This window comes from Triturus cristatus, chromosome 9, assembly GCF_964204655.1.
Source record: "Triturus cristatus chromosome 9, aTriCri1.1, whole genome shotgun sequence".
Classification (NCBI taxonomy): domain Eukaryota; kingdom Metazoa; phylum Chordata; class Amphibia; order Caudata; family Salamandridae; genus Triturus; species Triturus cristatus.
Window position 1 is genome coordinate 1,131,458,710 of NC_140592.1, and position 18,853 is coordinate 1,131,477,562.

An 18,853-nucleotide genomic window follows, 5' to 3' on the forward strand; every position below is an offset into this window, starting at 1 on the left:
CTTTTTAGATGTAGGTGCAAATATGTGTCTTAGTTGTAGGTACCAGAAAATTTCTGTGTCTGCCACTTGGTGTTCCTGTTTAAGCCTCTTGAAGGACAGAAGGCTATCCTTGTTTCAGATGTCTCTTAGTGTGGAGATTACTATCATGTCCCAATCAGCAGATCCCTCCAGCCGCCCCACTTACTCTGAGGTGATTAGCGGTCATTGTCATTGTTCGTCTCCTAGCATTCCTTTTAACCACAAGCACTGAATTGTTACGTTACTTAGCCAGTGATTGTTACATTTTGTATGCAAAACAAACCAGCACTCCTATTCTTTTCTGAAAGTCGGTTTATCAGGAAGGGTGCCTTTGAAAGCAGTCATCGTGTTTGAATTTTCTCAAAATAAAAGGATTGCAGGTCTAGGGTGGGCTGGTTAGGAGGCTATTTCCACCAAAATAAACCAAGGAAGAAATACCCAGCAGAAATCTTAAAGTCCTTGTTTGTAAGGTGGTCTGAGAATAGAATTATGGTAAATGATTTAGTGAATTTCCATTGCCCTGAAAATGTGGATTATTCTATTTAAGAGAGGCAATCAAACACACTAACTGGTTCCATCATTACTATTTGTTTAAAGATCTAAATAAAAATAAGACGTCTGTGTAAATATTTATTTACATATTTTACAATATGGACGACATACAGTATATACAGAGAGGTATCTAATAAAGTGCATTCATTAAAAAAGAGCAGCCATTTAATAGTCCGCGGCAACTAGGGTGGTAGATGCTATCTCGCTTTCCCACTGACTGAGGTTGTTGGCAACATCTGAGAATCAAAGACATAATGGATGTAGCGGTAGATTTCTTCTGCTTTTTGTTGACTGACTTGTGCGCAGGATGCTATATCGGTTACCGAGCTGTAAAAATACAAAAAAAAATGAACTTATATATCACATGCAATAGTTGCAACCTGTATTTATTTTTGTTCTGCTGGAATACATTGTTACTTTGTCCTGGAATATTGTCCCAGTGATATTCAAATCTGTCTTGACCTTGCTCCGAAAGGATTAGTCTAGCCCCGTGGTACTCATAGTACGGACCGTGAGCGGCCCGGCAGGCCTTTATTGGCGGTCCACAGAACTTGCCTTGCTGTGGCTATGTTTTTAGTGAGGCCGGCAGTAAACACAGAAGATGAATGCATGAGCATACGTAGTGATTATGTATTAAATAGGTATTCACTACTCATGCTCCTGCAGCCCTCTTCTGTGTTTACTGATGGCCTCTGTGACTTCACGGCACCCTTGGAAAGCTTCCCAAAAGGCCCTTTAAAGATCAGCTGTAAGCACTTTCAAAGCTGACTTTTAAAGAGCCTTTTGGGACGCTTCCTGTTTGGACAGAGACATTTATAGACAGAGAGAAACAGATAGAGACAAGGACAGATGGAGACAGGGACAGATAGAGATAGAGACCGACAGAGATGGAGACAGACAGGGACAGATGGAGACAGAGATCGAGTCAGACAGATAGAGACAGACAGATAGAGACAGCTAGAGATAGAGACAGACCAATAGAGACAGATGGAGACAGAGACAGATAGAGAGATAGATAGACAGACAGATATCGAGAGAGACAGAGATAGGTAGAGAGAGTGTTAGATAGAGAGAGAGTGTTAGATAGAGAGAGAGAGAGATAGATGTGTGTATATGCCGGGTCTGGTGGCTCAGTGGACGTATGTGTCTGCTGCAGGGGCCTGTGTTCAACCTCATGGTCAGTTTTATTTTTTTGCTCTAGCCCCGTCCCCACTGACCCCGCCCCTACTGGTGCAGCCCTCGGCCATAAACCACACTGTAAATTTGGCCCCCGATGGAAAGTTTGTGAGTACCCATGGTCTAGCGCCGAACTGCAAGGCCAGGTCCTCTATGAACTGAAACACAAAACCCCAGACCGGTTTCACCTTGATTGGGCTCATCCGTCAGGTGTAGTTTGGATCCAGTGGCACAGAGATTATGGGACCCATGTCTGACCATATACCCTTGCCACCTAGAGAATTGCATTAAACATACAAAAGGTGATGGGAGGAATGCTTGCAAAAAATCTAACCATTGTCAATTGATAGGGTTGTGAGATTAATTCAAGAATTCCATCCATCACCTTTTTGCATACTTCAGTACAATGCCATTAAGTGTGTCCATTATGCAGAGCCATGTGCTCACTGTGTCACTTGAACCAAGGTCCACCCAGTGGCGTCACTATGGGGGTGCGGGGGGTGCGGACCGCACCGGGTGACACCCTCACATGGGGTGACACCCAGGGGCTCAACACAGGCCCCCCGCAGCCCCCGCAGTGCGGGGCATGGGGGCCCCCTCATTACATTGCTCGGGTCGGGAGTCGGGCCGGACGTAGTGTAAAGTCGAACAGTTCAGTTAACATTCCTCTGCAGAGGCATGTTAACTGAACTGTTAGCGCCGTTTTCTATTTAAAGGGTGTTTGCGTCACTGTTGTCCTCTTTCAAATTGGCTGACTGAAGCAGCGGTAGCTGCGCGCGCCGTGGCAGAACTGTTCATTGACGTCACAGCCAATGGCTACTCCTGAGACAGGCACGAGCCTGCGCACTCTGCGCAGGTTTGATATTAAGTTGGCTGCTGGACTGGGAGGCAATAATGGCAGCGCTGATCACGGTGCATCTGGGCCCAGCAGAACTAGAGCCCTCGGGCTGATCATTAATCATGCCCGGCCATTCTGTTGTGTTGCCGCTGGGGCCGTATTTGCAGACTTACACGTGCCACTAGCTGCCAACTCTACAGGTAGCATGGTTTGGCAGCACCCGTCGGGTCGGAACTTAACGGACACAAGGCACCGCGCTGGTATTAAGGTGATTTAAGTAGATACATCTTAATTTGCAAAGCTGTTGCTCTCTATATATTTTTTAATAGCTGGTTGAACTGAAAATATTGCTATATTGTGTGCTAAAGCTCTGTGTTAAATGAAATGTTATCCTCTGATACTGGGTTGAACGATAATTAGTGTCTAACGCCCTTAATCTATTGACTTTTTTCCAAATTCGGTCCGAGCGAACATTTTCTGTGTAGAAACGCACGTATTCTGACTGTACCGGCTTCTTTCGCCTCCTGCTCCTGCCTCCGGTTAGCTTTATATTTTCTAGTTTCAGCTTTTTCCTCGGGACACTGTTCCCCTTTTACGGCCTGTTAGCCTTTGGAATATTCCCTATGGTTGACTTCAGAGCCATATTTAAATATCCATTTATTCAGTAGATTTTTACTTGATTTTTTTTACGTGGCTCGACCTCTAGAAGGTAACTATGGATGGCTGTACTTAGTCAATGGAGCACGATTACAATCAATTAGGAGCTAATACGTTGTTAATGACTACAAGTAGTGTTCGCCGTGTTTGCAAGTATTTTAGTTTTAAAAGCACCTGCTGCCGCCTTCCTTTCCTCCATAAATAATCATACAAGAATAAAAATGTCACGCTAACTGTGATTAATGTTCTTCCTGGAATGTGCTAATTTTGTCTAGTGGAAGTTCTGACTGATAGCAAAGCAAAGGGTTAATATGCTTGCTGCTAAGTACGTGTTCCATGCAGATCAGGAGTGCATATAATGTAAATAGGTCAGTGCTTTGTTCCAAAGATACTTTTTAGGTCTCGCAGACCTGCGTTGCTTTGCATATATATTTTAAGATCGTCTTAAGAGTTTCTCGTTGCTCAAATGGGTGTCGTTTCTGATAATTGTATGTTTCCCATGTCTTCATTGCTTGATTTTGCTCGTGAGAAAGTGTCACTTATAGTAATTTAAATGTCACTCATAATTCCACTGAAATTATGACAATGTCACACATAGCAATCTGAAACCTTGACAGTTATGCAGAGAGCTCCTGATTGAGTTGGGAGGCAGCGGTTTCTGGGAGTGGGCAGGGGGGCTCCGCCCTTCCAATTAATTAATGTACGATATGTATGGTAATTATAAAAGCAATTACCATCCTATTTTAAAGTATATCAAAAGCTTTTTTGGACGTCAGGCTAAGTCATCACAGCGCGACGTCTTGGAAAGGGAGGGGGTTGCAGCATTTGGAAAATGGCCTGACGTCAGAGCGGTCATGTGCTCTAAACAGTTACACGGCACATGCTTCTGTGCCTTGTGTTTTCTGTTTAGAGCTGTAATTGAGAGGCGATTTCTGGAGTTGCAGCTGGGCCTCGTTGAAAGGAAGTACCGTGGACTGTTCTGATGAGACACTAACACCTGGCAACATGACTACAAGTGACGGGTGACTGCTTTTAGTCCTCCTTGGGTAACGGAGTGTCTGTATCACTTTCCTTCCCTAAACCCCTTCCTGTCTTCCTTTACCCTACTGCCCTTGGTCGCTCTCTCCTTTAACCACTATTTCCTCTCGAGTAGCAGCAGTGGGGACGATTCATTCTACTACTTTAAATTAAGTGCTTTAACTGAAGTGTCACTGAGCACGTCTCCTGCGCTGTAACCCCAAGGCCTGGCAGACAGTGTGCCTAAGTTCTGCCTGAAAGAAATGCAAATGTAGCCTACTAGTTAATCTGCAAAGGGGAAGGGAAACATCTGAAAATGTAAAGGATGCTTGGGAGTTAGTAAGTGTACTGGCTTTAGTTGATCAAAGGTTAGTGATGGCAAATTCTTTTTGAGTGGTAGTGCAAAGAGTTAACAAGTGAGCTGTGCAGTGAGAGTTTTTAATTGGCATGGTGTTGAAGGGATAGTAATGTAAAAAAAAATTACGTACAGTCTCAGTATTATTAAAATATATATTTTGGAAACACCATTTTATCTTAACCTTTTAAGCATTTTGTAGCAGTATATCTTCTACTGCGTGTACTGCAAGTTTAAAAAAGTGAATTACATAATCTCAGTGCTTTCTGTCACAGACTGACCTTGTGGCACTAGAAATGCACAAGTAACTATTCTCCACTGCACTAAGATGTAATTCTGTGGCTCTCTGCTTACACACAGACCTCTGCAGTGTATTAACTAATAGACTTTCATAATGTACTACAGTGCATTTGCCACTATCATTTAAAAAAAAAAAAAAAATTCATTTAAGTTGCAAGTTATTTTATGTGTAGCTACCTGACGGTAAAGCTATCATAATATTTTGGCTTTTTTAGCCACACCTGTTGTACTTCTGATATTTTGAACGAACATATTTAAAAGTGCACGCATACGTGATAATGAAGAAAATTGAGTTTTGGCAAAATAAAATATTGGCCTAAGATCACACCATTTAAGTGGGGTAGCCATGATTTATCAATATTTTCTGGTTTCGCTTTGTACAAATCGGCCACTAAAAGAGTATCAAATTGTCATTCATTATGTTAAGGCTTTGTTTTCAACCTCTTTTTGCAGTTTTTATATACCGCAAACTCGACCCGAAGTAATAGAGCGCTTTATGAGCATCAGTTAAATTACACAAGGTCACATTTATTTTTTATAGTCACATGTGAAATGAATTGATATGCCCAGAAATGCAGACAATTCAAGTAAGAATTAAACCTGGTTCCCCAGTTCCTAAATAGGCAGCTCTGGCCGTAACATCACATCCTGGGTGTAGAAAGGTTGGAGTCTGAAGCCAGTATTAGAACTCTGGGCCTGATTCAGACAGGGCCTCATCACTGTATGGGGCTTTGGAGCTCGAATTTGGAACTGTAAGGCACATCGAAGGTTCACAATTAAAAGTCTTTGTAAATATAGGACCTACATTTACAAACGTTACTAAGGATTCTGTATGGTCCCGTTATTTGCTAACTGTGTCCACTGGCAGACTTGGAGCGGAGGAGGTCCATGCGGTAAGTCGTGAGGGGGTGACACCATGAGTTACCCGCACCAGGTGACACCAACCCTAGTGACGCCACTGGGTCCACCCAACTGACAAGCCCCAATCAGGGTGAAACCAGACTTGGGTTGCTTGTGTTGCAGTTCAGGGAGGACCTGGCTTGACAGTTCGGGCTTGTTTGTACCTATTGGAGCAGGGTCAAGAGCGATTTAGTCCAACCGGAGTGACCTGGTGAGCAAAATATCAATGGACTGGGATGTAGCCCGAGTAAATACCATGTGGTCCACCCATCACTTTTTTGTATACTTCAGTGCGATGCTGTATGTGTGACGGGAATGCCCAGACGTGGGTCCCATGCTCACTGAGCCACGGGAACCAAGCCCTACCCAACTAACAGGTTCCAAACAGGGTGAAGCCGGTCTTAGTTGCTTGTGATGCAGTTCAGGGACAACCTGGTCTGGCAGTTCAGCTTGGACTGTACCTGGTAAAGCAGGGTCGTGACTAATTTTCATATGGCTGGGTCTAAACTGAAGTGGTATGTTATGTAAAATAATGACGGACTGGGATGCGGCCCAAAAATGACTAGTGACTGAGATTAATGTAAGCATTTCATCGAGCACTTTTTTGTATTCTTCACTATCTACAAAGCAACAGTATCTCAACCAGCATCTACTGCATGTGTTTTGGTACTAAATATAATACATACGTTTGTTGAATGCATCCCTTCTTACCTGTTAGTCATCTGTTTCACAGTACCAAAACGGTGGCACATGTTTAGTGCAGTGACATGGTTTATATTAGGGATGCTGAGGTAGAACTGAAGGGCATCTTTTTTGTGAGCTGTAACCTCTGTTGGAACCAGAATACCAGCCTTCTTTCTTTGCTCCACCAAAGCGAGTTCTTTGAGCAAACCAGCGGTTTCCTCTTGACTGGAACTGAAAAGAATTCGGATCCCAGCAGCAATCAGGGATGACAGCATGCAATCATAATACTTGGTCCTTTGAAATGATCTCGAGGTTTCGCCTGGATAATGGAAATCAAACAAAAGCTCAAAAACGTATTCCTAATCACACTGTCAAAATTTGCATTACAAAAATATTTTTTGAATGCATGAAAATAACTGTGATAATAGAAATAAAAATATAGAGCTCATATTTATTTTTAATAAAAAAATTCCGATATACCTAATTTACACACCACACAATAAAACGGTATACAATGAAGTTACATTACAATTATAGTGGAAAAGAGCAAACAGACATGTTGACATGCGGGCTCACCGATCTAGAACAATGGGACATTAAACTACTACAACGCCAGCTCTGGTTGGTTAGTAGTGAGAAGATAACATCCAATAGGATAATGATTAGTAGTAGAAAACGCAGTCTCTCGCTTGTATGCTTGCAACTCTTATTCCTCAGTCAAGCTACTGGCCAACGCTGGCATTATGCATTGGCAATGCAAATCGGGTTTGCCTTAGTAGTGCTGCAACTGGAAAAAAGTGACTCTGGGAACCCATAAATTGGGGGTCAAGGTGAGGCAACAAAAAAGGGGGTGCAATCACTAGTGGCGAAATCACGGGGAGCAGTCTGGCAGTCAATTTATACTTTAAAAAAAAACTGTCAAACAAGGAGAAACATGGCAGTAAATCTGTTCTGTCTTACTTGGTTGCAAAGGCTGCATTTTAAAATATCTTATGGGGTCAAGTCACCTGCTGCTGAGTGTGTCCAGTAAATCTCAGGGAATAGCAATAATGGTCAGATAACTCTGGGGGTGAAAGCCCTTGCTGGAGAGATCTATGTTTTGTCATGTCCTCGTTTTCACTCAAAGTAGAATAAGGGCTAATGTCTCCTGTAGAGCACATTGTGCAACATGCATAGTTTGTTATAAAAGGCTGCTAAAAAGGGTTGCTTTGGGTAGTATTAAAGTCCTATCAGTACAGGCAACCCCAAGCACTGGGTTACGTTTTAAATCCTAATTTTGTGTCTCTCCCAGCCATGCAGTTTTAACATATAACCCATTCAACCAAACGCAATGTCCACACCTAGGCTCATATAACAAAGACTCATAAAACAAATTATTCACACACTAGTATGATTAATTGTCAATGAATAGTGAGTGTGATGAAAAGCTCTCTGACACTCTACACTAAGAGTAGTAATAAAAGTATTAAATAAAAAACTAGTAAGGGCTATTTAAATTGTTAATCGATTAAATAATCAAACATACTGATACATCTGACATCCTTACAGTGCAAGCATATCTCTTACATATAAGGTTTGTACAAAGTAAAAAATCAGCCTCCCAATCCTAGTGTCCCTTAAGTACTTGAAGTGATAAAAAGATGTGTGCCTTTGTTTCCCCCTTGCATTGGCATCTAGGAGTTAGGCTCTAGCTAGGATTATACTTGGATAAAAGGAGGACTGGTGGCTCTTTAATTTCACATTTGTTTTGGGCCCAGCTGTACGAGAAATTAAAACAAGCACTAGCAAATGCAATAGGGCTCATCTAAGTGAGCGCTATCAGCTTTGCTAATGTATTTTAGCCATGTTGTACAGCAGCTAAACAAATAGTGGCATGGAGGAGTGGTGTAGAGAAGAGTAGAGTGGCATAGACTGGAGTGGCATTGTGTAGAGTAGTTTAGAGTAGAGTGGCATAGAGTGGAGTAGAATGGAGTGGTGTAGAGTAGTATACCTGCGAGTGTAAGTAACTAACGCGTCAATAGAGACGACAGATATTGGGAAAGCAAATTAAATAAACTGTGTGTCTGTGTTAAAAAGAAGGAAAGCACATTGCATGTCCAGGAAACGCTTATAAAATAAAAAAAATAACGCATTGCAAGAATCCGAGGAGGAACACATGTACTTGGTCTATGCGCCAGGGAGGAACTAACACAAGAAAGCAAGGGAAGCCAATGGGAGATAAGCAATCCAAAGATTGCAAAAGAGAGTGACAACAAAAACAACCGATTGTGTGCAGGTTGTAAGCCCACTGAATTGTAAAAAATGGGTCTTGCAGCACAGCATACTTGATGTGTAGGGGATACCTAAAAAAGCCCCCTTACTGCGTGCAGGCGGTTGCTTATGCTGCTGAATTGTCTCCTCTTCGGGCGGGACCAATTCTTCATATTTCACTGGGGCCAGACGGATAATAGCTACCGGATCTGGGATCTGTCTGGTTCCCTCTGATTTCCAGCACTGGGCCTTAGTATACTGAAAACTTTTTGCAAGCTTGAGCAATACATACAGGGAGTCCTTGACTGTTGTCGGGTTTGTTTGAAAAGTGCACATTAGAGTCACTGGCTGTTGTAACAGTCCGTCATGATGTTTGGATTTTCTTTCCTCACTATTTCACTGGAACAGTGTTTGCATGAGTTTTCCAAGGGAGGGGCGACCAATGTTTTATTCTTTTGTGTTGCAGGCCTGTCCATGGATCCCTAGACAACTGCAAAGGAATTATAAAGGCTGGTAGTCAAAGCTAGAAATCATTTAGAAGAAACCTTTGAGAAGTCCTAGAAATATATTAAGTTTCGTCTCTGGGTAACTCTGCCTGTCCCTCTAAGAGAATGGTGCAACGGCCTGAAGCAGCTGTAAGGCTCAATAAACATGACAATGGGTGTGCTGCAGGTGAGTAGAGTCCTTCACACGAGTGCAGCTTCTGGAACACCGCCAAGAGCCACTGGGGCCATAGGTATGGCGCATTATTGGACACAAACTGCAGCTGAAAGTCTACTCACCACTTCCGTTCCCACCAAACTAGCAATTTCTTCGGAGCAGCTGATGGTGAAGGGCTCAAACAATTCAGGGGTCTTAAGTCTTCATTCGATTAGAAGTTATGCTACCCACTGCAGAGACCCGCACGGGCTGCACTAGAGTTTCATTCCAGATATTTCACTGTGACAACCCTGAATTATTCGAGCCACTCTACATCTGCTGCTATAAAAGAACCTTACTGCTTGAGTAGAGATACTTCTCACCCTGCAATAGCCCTGCTTCATCTAGAGGCTCTACCCTTAAGCTCTTTTGGCTGCCTATGCAATCTCTGGTGCAAACAAATCATTTTCTTTCTTCCTCTATCCTACAGTGATCTCAAGTAGGCATTTGTAGAAAATATATATATATATTTTTTAAAGGATCCACTTGAGTGGGATCTTTCTTGTTCCCTGCCTCCACACCGGTCATTGGGAACACTCCAACAAGCCATGACTTTAGTCACATTGTGGCTCCACAAATGTTTCACTCACTTATACATTGATCATAGTGGCTCATCTGCGTCTGAGATTAGGCCGCACAGGTAGCTGGAACAGTGGCCTGAAATCCCAGGCCTCCACTGACTCCTTCTCCACTGTCACAGATGGCAGCTCTGAGGCTCCTGGATGGCAGGAACCTCCTTTCATGTCCGCCAATCTTTGTGTTGGGCTCTCACTCCTTGCATGGTGGTGTGCCCAAGGCCAGGGACAATGACTGCTGCATCCAGGGGAGCCTCTGAGGTGCTTATATCTCTTAGTTTCATCACCGTCAAGGAGTTTGCCAGACCCAACAGTGAAACCACAGATGTCTCACCCTCCCAAGACCTCTAAAACACCACAAGATCAGGGCGATCTATGACAGCTGTGACGCCCCAGACCCCGACACTACATCCGCCACAACCATACGCAACTACACCACACCCCAACAGACCGTCCTCAGATGGACCCCGATAACAACAGAGGACACATTCAAGACCATAAAGAGCATCCACTCAGGAGCCCCGTCGGATCCTTGCCCGTACCGCATCTTACACAGAGCAGCCGCCACCATTAACCCCCAGCTTCATCGCATCATCAACTGATCCTTCGAAACCACCACCTTCCCTGACTTGAAACACGCCAAGATCAACCCCCTACTGAAGAAGTCGTCTTCAGACCAGACAGACCTCAAGAATTTAAGACTTATCTCACTCATCCCCTTACCAGCCAAGGTCAAAGCCCAACTCCTCACAGAATCCAGAAACTACTGCCATACACGCACTTCACCAGCAGACTGGACTACGGCAACGCACTCTACGGTGATGTCACCCAGAAACAGCTCAAGAAACTACAGAACGTTCAAAATGCCTATGACAGACTGGCCCTTTTCCATGAACTTATTAAGACCCCTACTTGCCTCTCAAATTACGGGAAGATTACCTAAAGGTTCCTGACCTTCTGCTTGCAAACTATGTAAAAAATAGGGCTACTTTTCTATCCACTCCCATATATTTGTGCCACACCCTTTTTTCCACTTACACCATCTCATAGGTGGCTCTCCAAGATTGCACAAAAAGAATGGCAGAGAGGTGATATTTGCATTTCCCACTTCAGTCCTACCAGGATGTAAACACTCCTTTAACAAGATTATAATATGGAACAGGAAACTTGCCAACATTTAAAGGCATGATAAAAAAGTACAATCATTTTCTAATTAAAAAGGTGAGCATGTTAAAGGAGTGTAACTTTTAGTAGGTGTGCCTATCACTGACAGACTATGGTGCAGATTTGTTCTAACCACAAAACCGGCATCTCTTTGGTCAAAAATGACCCAACCGTCCCTTTGAACTGGTCAGTGGAATGCTGGTAATCCTGAATGTGTACCCATCACTGATAAGCTAGAACCAAAGTTTGGGAGGTCAATGTAGCCTTCCGCCAGATACTCCAAAACGCTCTAAAATATAAACTAGTGTACCATAAATTCTGTCCCTTCATTCATCACGTTGAAGTTTGGCACAGGAACTATATTTTATTCACAAATCTCCCCCATATACGGGAATGAAATGAAAATCATAACACTTCTTTCTCCTTTTTACTGTTGAAGAACACAGTAGCTAACAAATGTATTTCAATTAAGTCATAGTTGATGACGCTTTTCTCCTGCCGGTGCCCCATGGAACGCAAGTCACTTGTGCGTTACAATGACCTCTTCAACAGTCTCTAACGTATCCAAATACATTTGTGCTCGCTAGCCTACAGTAGGAAACACTCTGCCACAATATCCATTATATTCATGTTTATTAATTATAACAGAAGAGTAATGGAAGGCAAGTCAGCACTCTACAGCCTGCAGTCTTCTGTGCTCCCACAGAACACTCCACGCATCACCAGAGGCTACATTCCTTATTCGAATATATCACATTCTATTACATCAACAATTCCATTACATCGCCAAGCCCATAACACATCCCCTCCCTTCAAATTATACTATAATACAATAAAAAAAAACTTATAACAGCCATAAACACTATCCATAACAACCTCTCTAAGCTCACCTCTCATACTGTAGAGCCAACACACAAACTATTACATCACTCCTTTCTCTCCACAATGTAATCTTTCAACCAACCAGGTGGCCTTCTTTCCCTCTTGACAGCAGAAATCACAGGTTCATCGCTCATGCTGCTGGGTACCTCACTTCCCATACTGGAAGATTCCTCCATCCCTTCATTTGTGCTCGTCATAGGTTCTCCACTCTCATTGTCGAGTACTCCACCTTCCTAACCAGACCTTTCACCCACCACATTGTTTCAACTCACCCATGCACTGGAACCCGATCATTTTGCCACTGATGAATCACTGATCGTGGGGCCCTCTATCCAGTCACGATCTCTCCCAGAAATCACTTAAAAATCCTTTCCTACAGCTACATACTTTACCACTTTGTTCTCTGACTGCATTCTGCAATACGTCCACTACCATCTCAGGATAAAAATACTGACTCACCCATTTGGGTACCTTACCAGGCTTCTCGATACCAACCTAATCCCCTACTTCTACATTCACTATTTTAGCACCATACTTGTCATCGTAATAATGTTTACTTTTGCTCAGTTGACCAACTATCTACGCTCGCATCATTGAACCAACCAGGGTTAGCTTTTGTCCTAGGATTTCTTCCTCCCATCTTTACAAAAGGTGATAATACAGTGACATAATTAGTTGTTACTCTATAAGCCCACAACGCCTTCACCTGTACCTCCCAATCACTGTTGCATGACATGGCTGACTGAATCACTCTCTTTATGACTCTGTTGAATCTGTCACCCATGCCATTACTAGTGGGATTGTACTGTGATGTGGTCCTATGGATAACTCTAACTCTTTAAAAATATTCCCAGGACATCTTGGATAAAAATTGCACACCATTGTCACTCAGAATGGTGTAAGGAATTACTTCAGAATTAAAAAATTCATCCCAAAAAACTTTAAAAATGATTCAGTGTCTGCCTTGTCTACAAATTCTACAACAGGCCATCTGGTAAAAAGGCCTATTAACACTACAATACATTTGTGTGTCTCTCCAACCGAGCCAAACACTGATTCCCAAGGTTGTTTGGAATACAACAATCACTAATGGGAGGCCTTGAAGTGTGTAAAGATGTGTCAGCGAAATGCACCTAGGGCATTCCCTGACAAATCTTTCCACAACCAAATCCATCTCTGGCCACCAAAACTATTTCTTCACCACAGATTTGGTTCGAACAACACCGAAATGGCCTTTCATGACACAAAATCAAAATAGTTTCATGGGACCCCCAAAGGATGAAAGATCCTGCCCCTCTAAAAATTAACTTATCAATGGAAAGTTCTGATCTAAGTTTCTCAAAATGTCTCACATCCTTGTTCAGATGCTCAATTCTAGACCAATCACCACAAATGAAACTAGACACTTCCTGCAACACACTATCCTTCCTATACTCCACAGCTGATTCATCTCTCTTGATTGCTGGTGTACAACAATCATGAAACCGTGCAACCTGAAAATCATCCCATACATCACCCATATGTTCCTCTAATGAAGCAGGCATACGAGAAAGACAGTCAGCTACCACGTTGATCTTCCCGGGCATACATTTAATTTTGTAAACATAATCCTGCATTTGCACAGAAAGTCTCGCCATTCTGGCCAAAGCTTTGACGGTCCCTGCTGTTGTCAATATCCATAATTAAAGGCTTGTGGTCACACTGTATGATCAACGTTTTTCCCCAAATTAAAGCTCTAAAGTAGTCCAAAGCCCATGCGCATGCTAATGCTTCTTTCTCAATTATGGGGTACATTTCTACCCCTGGGGACAACGACCTGGAAGGAAAAGAGATCACATTCTCCACACCCTTCATATCTTTTTGTGTTAAAAATGCACCCAGACCCTTATTACTTGCATCAATTGTAATAACATTATCTAATTTCGGATCACACCTGCTTAAAAAAGCCACATTGTTAATACAAGCTTTGACTTTCCTGAAATCCTTTTAACACCTAATCTACAAATCAAATTTCGGTTTGTTTTTAACAACTGCCCAATATTTTAAGTGATCTCTGCAAGCCTTGGAATAAATTTAGCACAGCACTCAGACTCAGCCATCCCTAAAAATGACCGAACCTCCTCCCTATTGCTATGTGCTGGAGACTTTTCAATCGCACTGATCAGAGAGTTTAAGTTTAATGTCATCTTTATTGATCCCAGGACCAAAGTAAGTTACTGTATGATCAGCAAATTTGCATTTGGAAAATTCTACAGTTAACTTGTGTCTTTCAAGAATTTCTAACACCCTCTTTAATCTGACATCAAGCATCTTCCTGTTTTCGCCAAAAACATGGATGTCATCCTGAAATAACAACACTCCTCACTGAATAAATTGTGCAAGCATCTTTGAAACACTGTTGCAGTTGATGCTAAGCCACAGGGCATTCTTTTGAACTGGAAACAACCAAACGGTGAAATAAATGCAGTTAACTGGTTAGATGTCTGTGCTAATGATATATGGTGGTATGAGGATGATACGTCAATTGTTGAGAACCACTTCGTGCCTTTTAAACTTATTACCATCTCATAATTTTTGGTAATGGAATTGATCCACTACAATTTGTTCACTTAAATGACAGAGATCCACTCAATTGACACAGTACATCCGCTCCTACGGTGATCCCATTATCCACCACGAACACCTGCTCTTCACTGTTAGGATCCAGGATGATGTGTAAATTTCCTTGGTCTAACGATCCTAACAATGACAGCCCTTTTTGTTTTAGCGATGTAGAGGTTTCCGTCAGTGACTCTGTATTTAAACCAGAAAATTAACCATCGGAACCCCAACAAGTCTGTTTTCTCTTCACTGTAACCTTCCGTTTGTATGTATGGCTTTTGAAGATGTGTACCAATACTATTAATAAACGTATCTTTCTGTACATCCTCGTTTACGATTGTATATGGTGATCTGGAATCTGCATACATTTTATGCAAACTCCACCTATTGTCATATTATATTCTGATTTGTTCTTTATTACTGAATCACTTATATTCAGAAATAGATTTCCACGAAGGTCCATTACAATGGAAGATGTCTTTGCCTAGACTGGAGTGGCTCAATATAAACCGCCTCAATGCTTATTCAACGTTTATTTGAGAGTTTGCACAACTCAGGTGTATTGAGGTGCATACTTGTCACATGCAGATCTTATCCAATCATCAACATCGTAAAATCAAGGTTGTTAACATACTATAGCTTGGCATGAAATTAAAATTTCCTTTACCCAAGGTTTATTTGGTGTAAGCAACTCAAACACAGCCTAACAACTGATTCTCAGAACCGAAAGGCCAGTTCAAGCCCACACATTCCACATAGGAATGCCAGGCCTCGAGGATTCTGAGATACCACTATTAAACTTCGGGTGAATGCTGTGCTTCCTTGCTCTACTACATTACCCCTCTGGAGCATTCTGAGATACCACCATTACCCTTCTACCTGAACTGTATTAACTGTCTGGTCAGTGATGTGCTCTCTTTCTCTAATGCATTACCCTTCTCTTGCCTCTGCTAGAGCGGCTCTCCTTTATCAGGACTCCGCTCCCTTCCGGCACTAGCTTGGCTCCACAGCTGCGCTTTATTGGAAATTACCATCTTTTGCGTGGTATTCCTACAAGTGGGCTGCGACACTCACTGTGCCGCCTACTGAAGAAACACTGTAAAACATGTCTCCAAGCCTGTCCTTGCGGCCTGTGTGTGAAGTTTTAAAATGCCACTTTGACCTAGCAAAAGTAACCTTTTGCCAAGTCTTCCTTTTTAGTACTTATAAGTCACTATGCCTCATGCTGATGCAGATAATAAAACTACACAGGGTGGGGGTGGTGACCAGGAGGCCGGTGTTTTTGGAGAACAGGACCACATTCTGTGAAGTGTGAGTAAAGTTTAATTTTCATTAATTCTGGAAAACATACCATTATATCTAATGAGGCAACTTTTTTTTTTTATCATACAATGCTAACGGCAGCACAAAACAGGACTGAAAGCAAAAAAGGAGACGAAAAATAACAGCAAAAGGGAAGTACACAGTGGCATACAAAGTGACACAGAGCACAGTCAATTCCAAGGATATCAAGGGATGTACGATGAACATGGTGCTGGCGGTAGCTAATGCAACAGTGTATGCAACTTGTTAACACATTTTTACGAGAAGTGGACATGTAACTGTTGTAAATTATTTTCTGCAATGCTCCTTTTTGATGAAAATGTTTTAAGTATTTTTTAATTAAAACCACACAACACTACGAATTTATCTTATTTACAGTATAATCAATAACTAGATAAATAGGAAAACCTGTGTATTTAGCATGCAAATACATTGAAACCAGAAGACAATTTGTATTTCTGACTGGAAGGGAGAAGATGAGGTGTAATGGCCAGGGCTGCCAACTTTGGAGTTGGGGAACCAGGTTTGAGTCTCGACATCGGCTGAACATATCCAGATTCTGATCAAATCCTGCCTACACAAAACTGAATGTGTGCAATGTAGCTGGTGCTCATGTATAGTGCTCTGGACCTTTGGGTTCAGTTTAAGCTAAAAAAAAAAAAAAAAAAAAAAAAAAAAAGTGTTCTGCCAAGGCGCCCGCTACGCTTACAAACATCTATGACATTCTCCCATTGCTTATGCTGCGACCTGACATGCAAACTTGCGCTAGGCTACGTACAGGAAGACTATGTAACAAGAGGCTTATGCAACCGTATAGTGCGTAAATGGAAAATTATATAATCAGAAACTCGTAAAACATGATCAGATTTTTGAACCATTATTATTTATTTTAAAACAGCGTGAAGAACACTTTGCTATGAATAACTCATTTTTAATACCATAGTATTCGGTGCTCGCTGATTGAAATATCTTTGAAGTGCCTGCACATGGATCGTATTTCGCTCAAACGCAGAAAGGCACACGTCATATAACATATTCAAAAGTGAGTGATACCTGATATCTTCAGGCGCAGGCTGAGTGGGGGGAGAAGAAAGAGACACAAGGGCAGTTGGAGGGAGATATAACAGGCAAGTGGAGGAGCGAGATGAAACAGGGACGGTGTGTGGGGAGTATGTGGACAGGAGATGAGAGGGAAAAGAAGCAACATTGTTAAACAGCCTGAAAACACAAGCACCCATATGGAGCGCCTGAACACAAACAAAACAGTAGGTTCTAAAACAGTAGCAGTGGAAGGTCACACGTATTTGGTCCACGCTTCAGCGGGGGGCGTAGGACATGACGCAGGCAGACGCAGGCATGCTGAGACAAACAGGTACAAAGCAAATGAGAGCGATGCTGAAGCTAGCTAATGGTAGACTAAAAGCCCACTAACTGTAAATAAAATGTCACAAAGAGACAGCGCATGCGCTGCCTATGGAAGACCCGTAAAAATGCACGATGACAAGGGGAACAATGAGACTGCAGGAGAATTAAAGTAAGAGAAGAGCAATCCACTTTGGGTTCTGGAATAGCGTGTTAATTGCAGCCGAGTCCGGCATGGGATCGCACGTGGGGAGGGGGCGTTATTTGTTTTAAAAATAATTAAACTTCCCTTTCCGATGGACGGGTCCTGTGTCTTCTCTGCTCCTGCTCTCAGGAACAGGAAGCAGAAGCAGGCAGCCAGGCTCCCTTCCCTAAACTCATCACAATGCTGCATGCAGCGTTGTGATTGGTTGGGATGTCGCCCAGCCAGCGGCTTATAGGGAGGCCATCTTCTCCGTGCAAGCTGCAATGCATGCTATATGGAGTAGGGTACAGTCCACATGACTGGTTTGGGCGGCCCCATGGGGGCCGAACAAACAGTAATTGTGCACTCAGTAGTAGGCAGGCACACCACTCCTCTCCTGCATGCTCACAGAGCAGCCCCGCCCACCCGCAACTAAACATAAAATGGTAATAACTGAGTTATTACCATTTTTTATGTTTCTGCTTCTCGCGCTGCTAGAAAGCAGTGGGGCGACGCTCCTTCGCCCTAGTGGAGGAGCCGCCCCTGGTTAATCGCCGAAAAGCACTACAATGCCTTGACCGGAGAAGTAAGCGCTATATATATACAATTACAGTATTGTATCAGGGCAGTCAAACACTGAGGTGTAACTTCATGTCCTAGAATGGAGATGCAGTGGCTACACAGTGCCTAAACAGAACAGCGATGAATCGGGTTAGTGAGCAAAAAATGTTCCCTTCCACCGAATATTCACCCGAGCAGTGTGCCCTGTGCTTTCTTTATTTGTTTAAGATGGCCATGTTACCTGCTTCTCTGGTCTTCCCTGCAATGTTCTAAGGCAGTGCAGGACACCCGGTTTGGAAAAAGAATGAATGATAAATTACCTAGCGCTTTTGTGAGAGTCTCTCACCTATTTCCCACTCTAATGCATCCTTGCTCATTGTTATTTCTAGTGTTTGACTGAAAAACCTCTCCAGTCCAGTGAGAGCGGCCCATGGCACTTCACCAGCAGAGCAGCAAAGGCAGCAACCAACATTCTATAACAAGAACACTGCATCAGCCTGCACACTGCTAGCAGTAGTGCACAGTACTGGGCACTTGGCAGTGTGAGAACAGTTACTGGCACACAAGACAATGCGGAGTGTCACTGGGCTGCAGCAGCATCACATTGGGTGCCACCTATTATTTCACAGTTAATTACAGAACAAAGGCTGCGAGGTGCACTCCCTAAAGAAAGCAAATATTAGCAAAGCCAGTAAGCCTGGCATTTGCCCTCAGACTTTGGCTTTGCCAACACCTGTTTTGTCATGGTTTTACCA

The 18,853-nt window shown here is 42.8% G+C and overlaps 1 protein-coding gene across 2 annotated transcripts in view; it reads right to left on the reverse strand.

The window, feature by feature from the left end:
* Positions 1-637: 637 nt before the first annotated feature.
* FANCM (FA complementation group M) overlaps positions 638-18,853 on the reverse strand; it is a 797,274-nt gene continuing 779,058 nt past the window's right edge. For both annotated transcript variants that reach the window (XM_085627037.1, XM_085627038.1), the window contains 2 exons: positions 6,525-6,816; positions 638-897 (listed from right to left, as the gene is read on the reverse strand). In XM_085627037.1, coding sequence (XP_085483163.1) covers positions 768-897; positions 6,525-6,816 — 422 coding nt within the window. In that variant the 3' untranslated portion in view covers positions 638-767. The remainder of the gene's footprint in view (positions 898-6,524; positions 6,817-18,853) is intronic.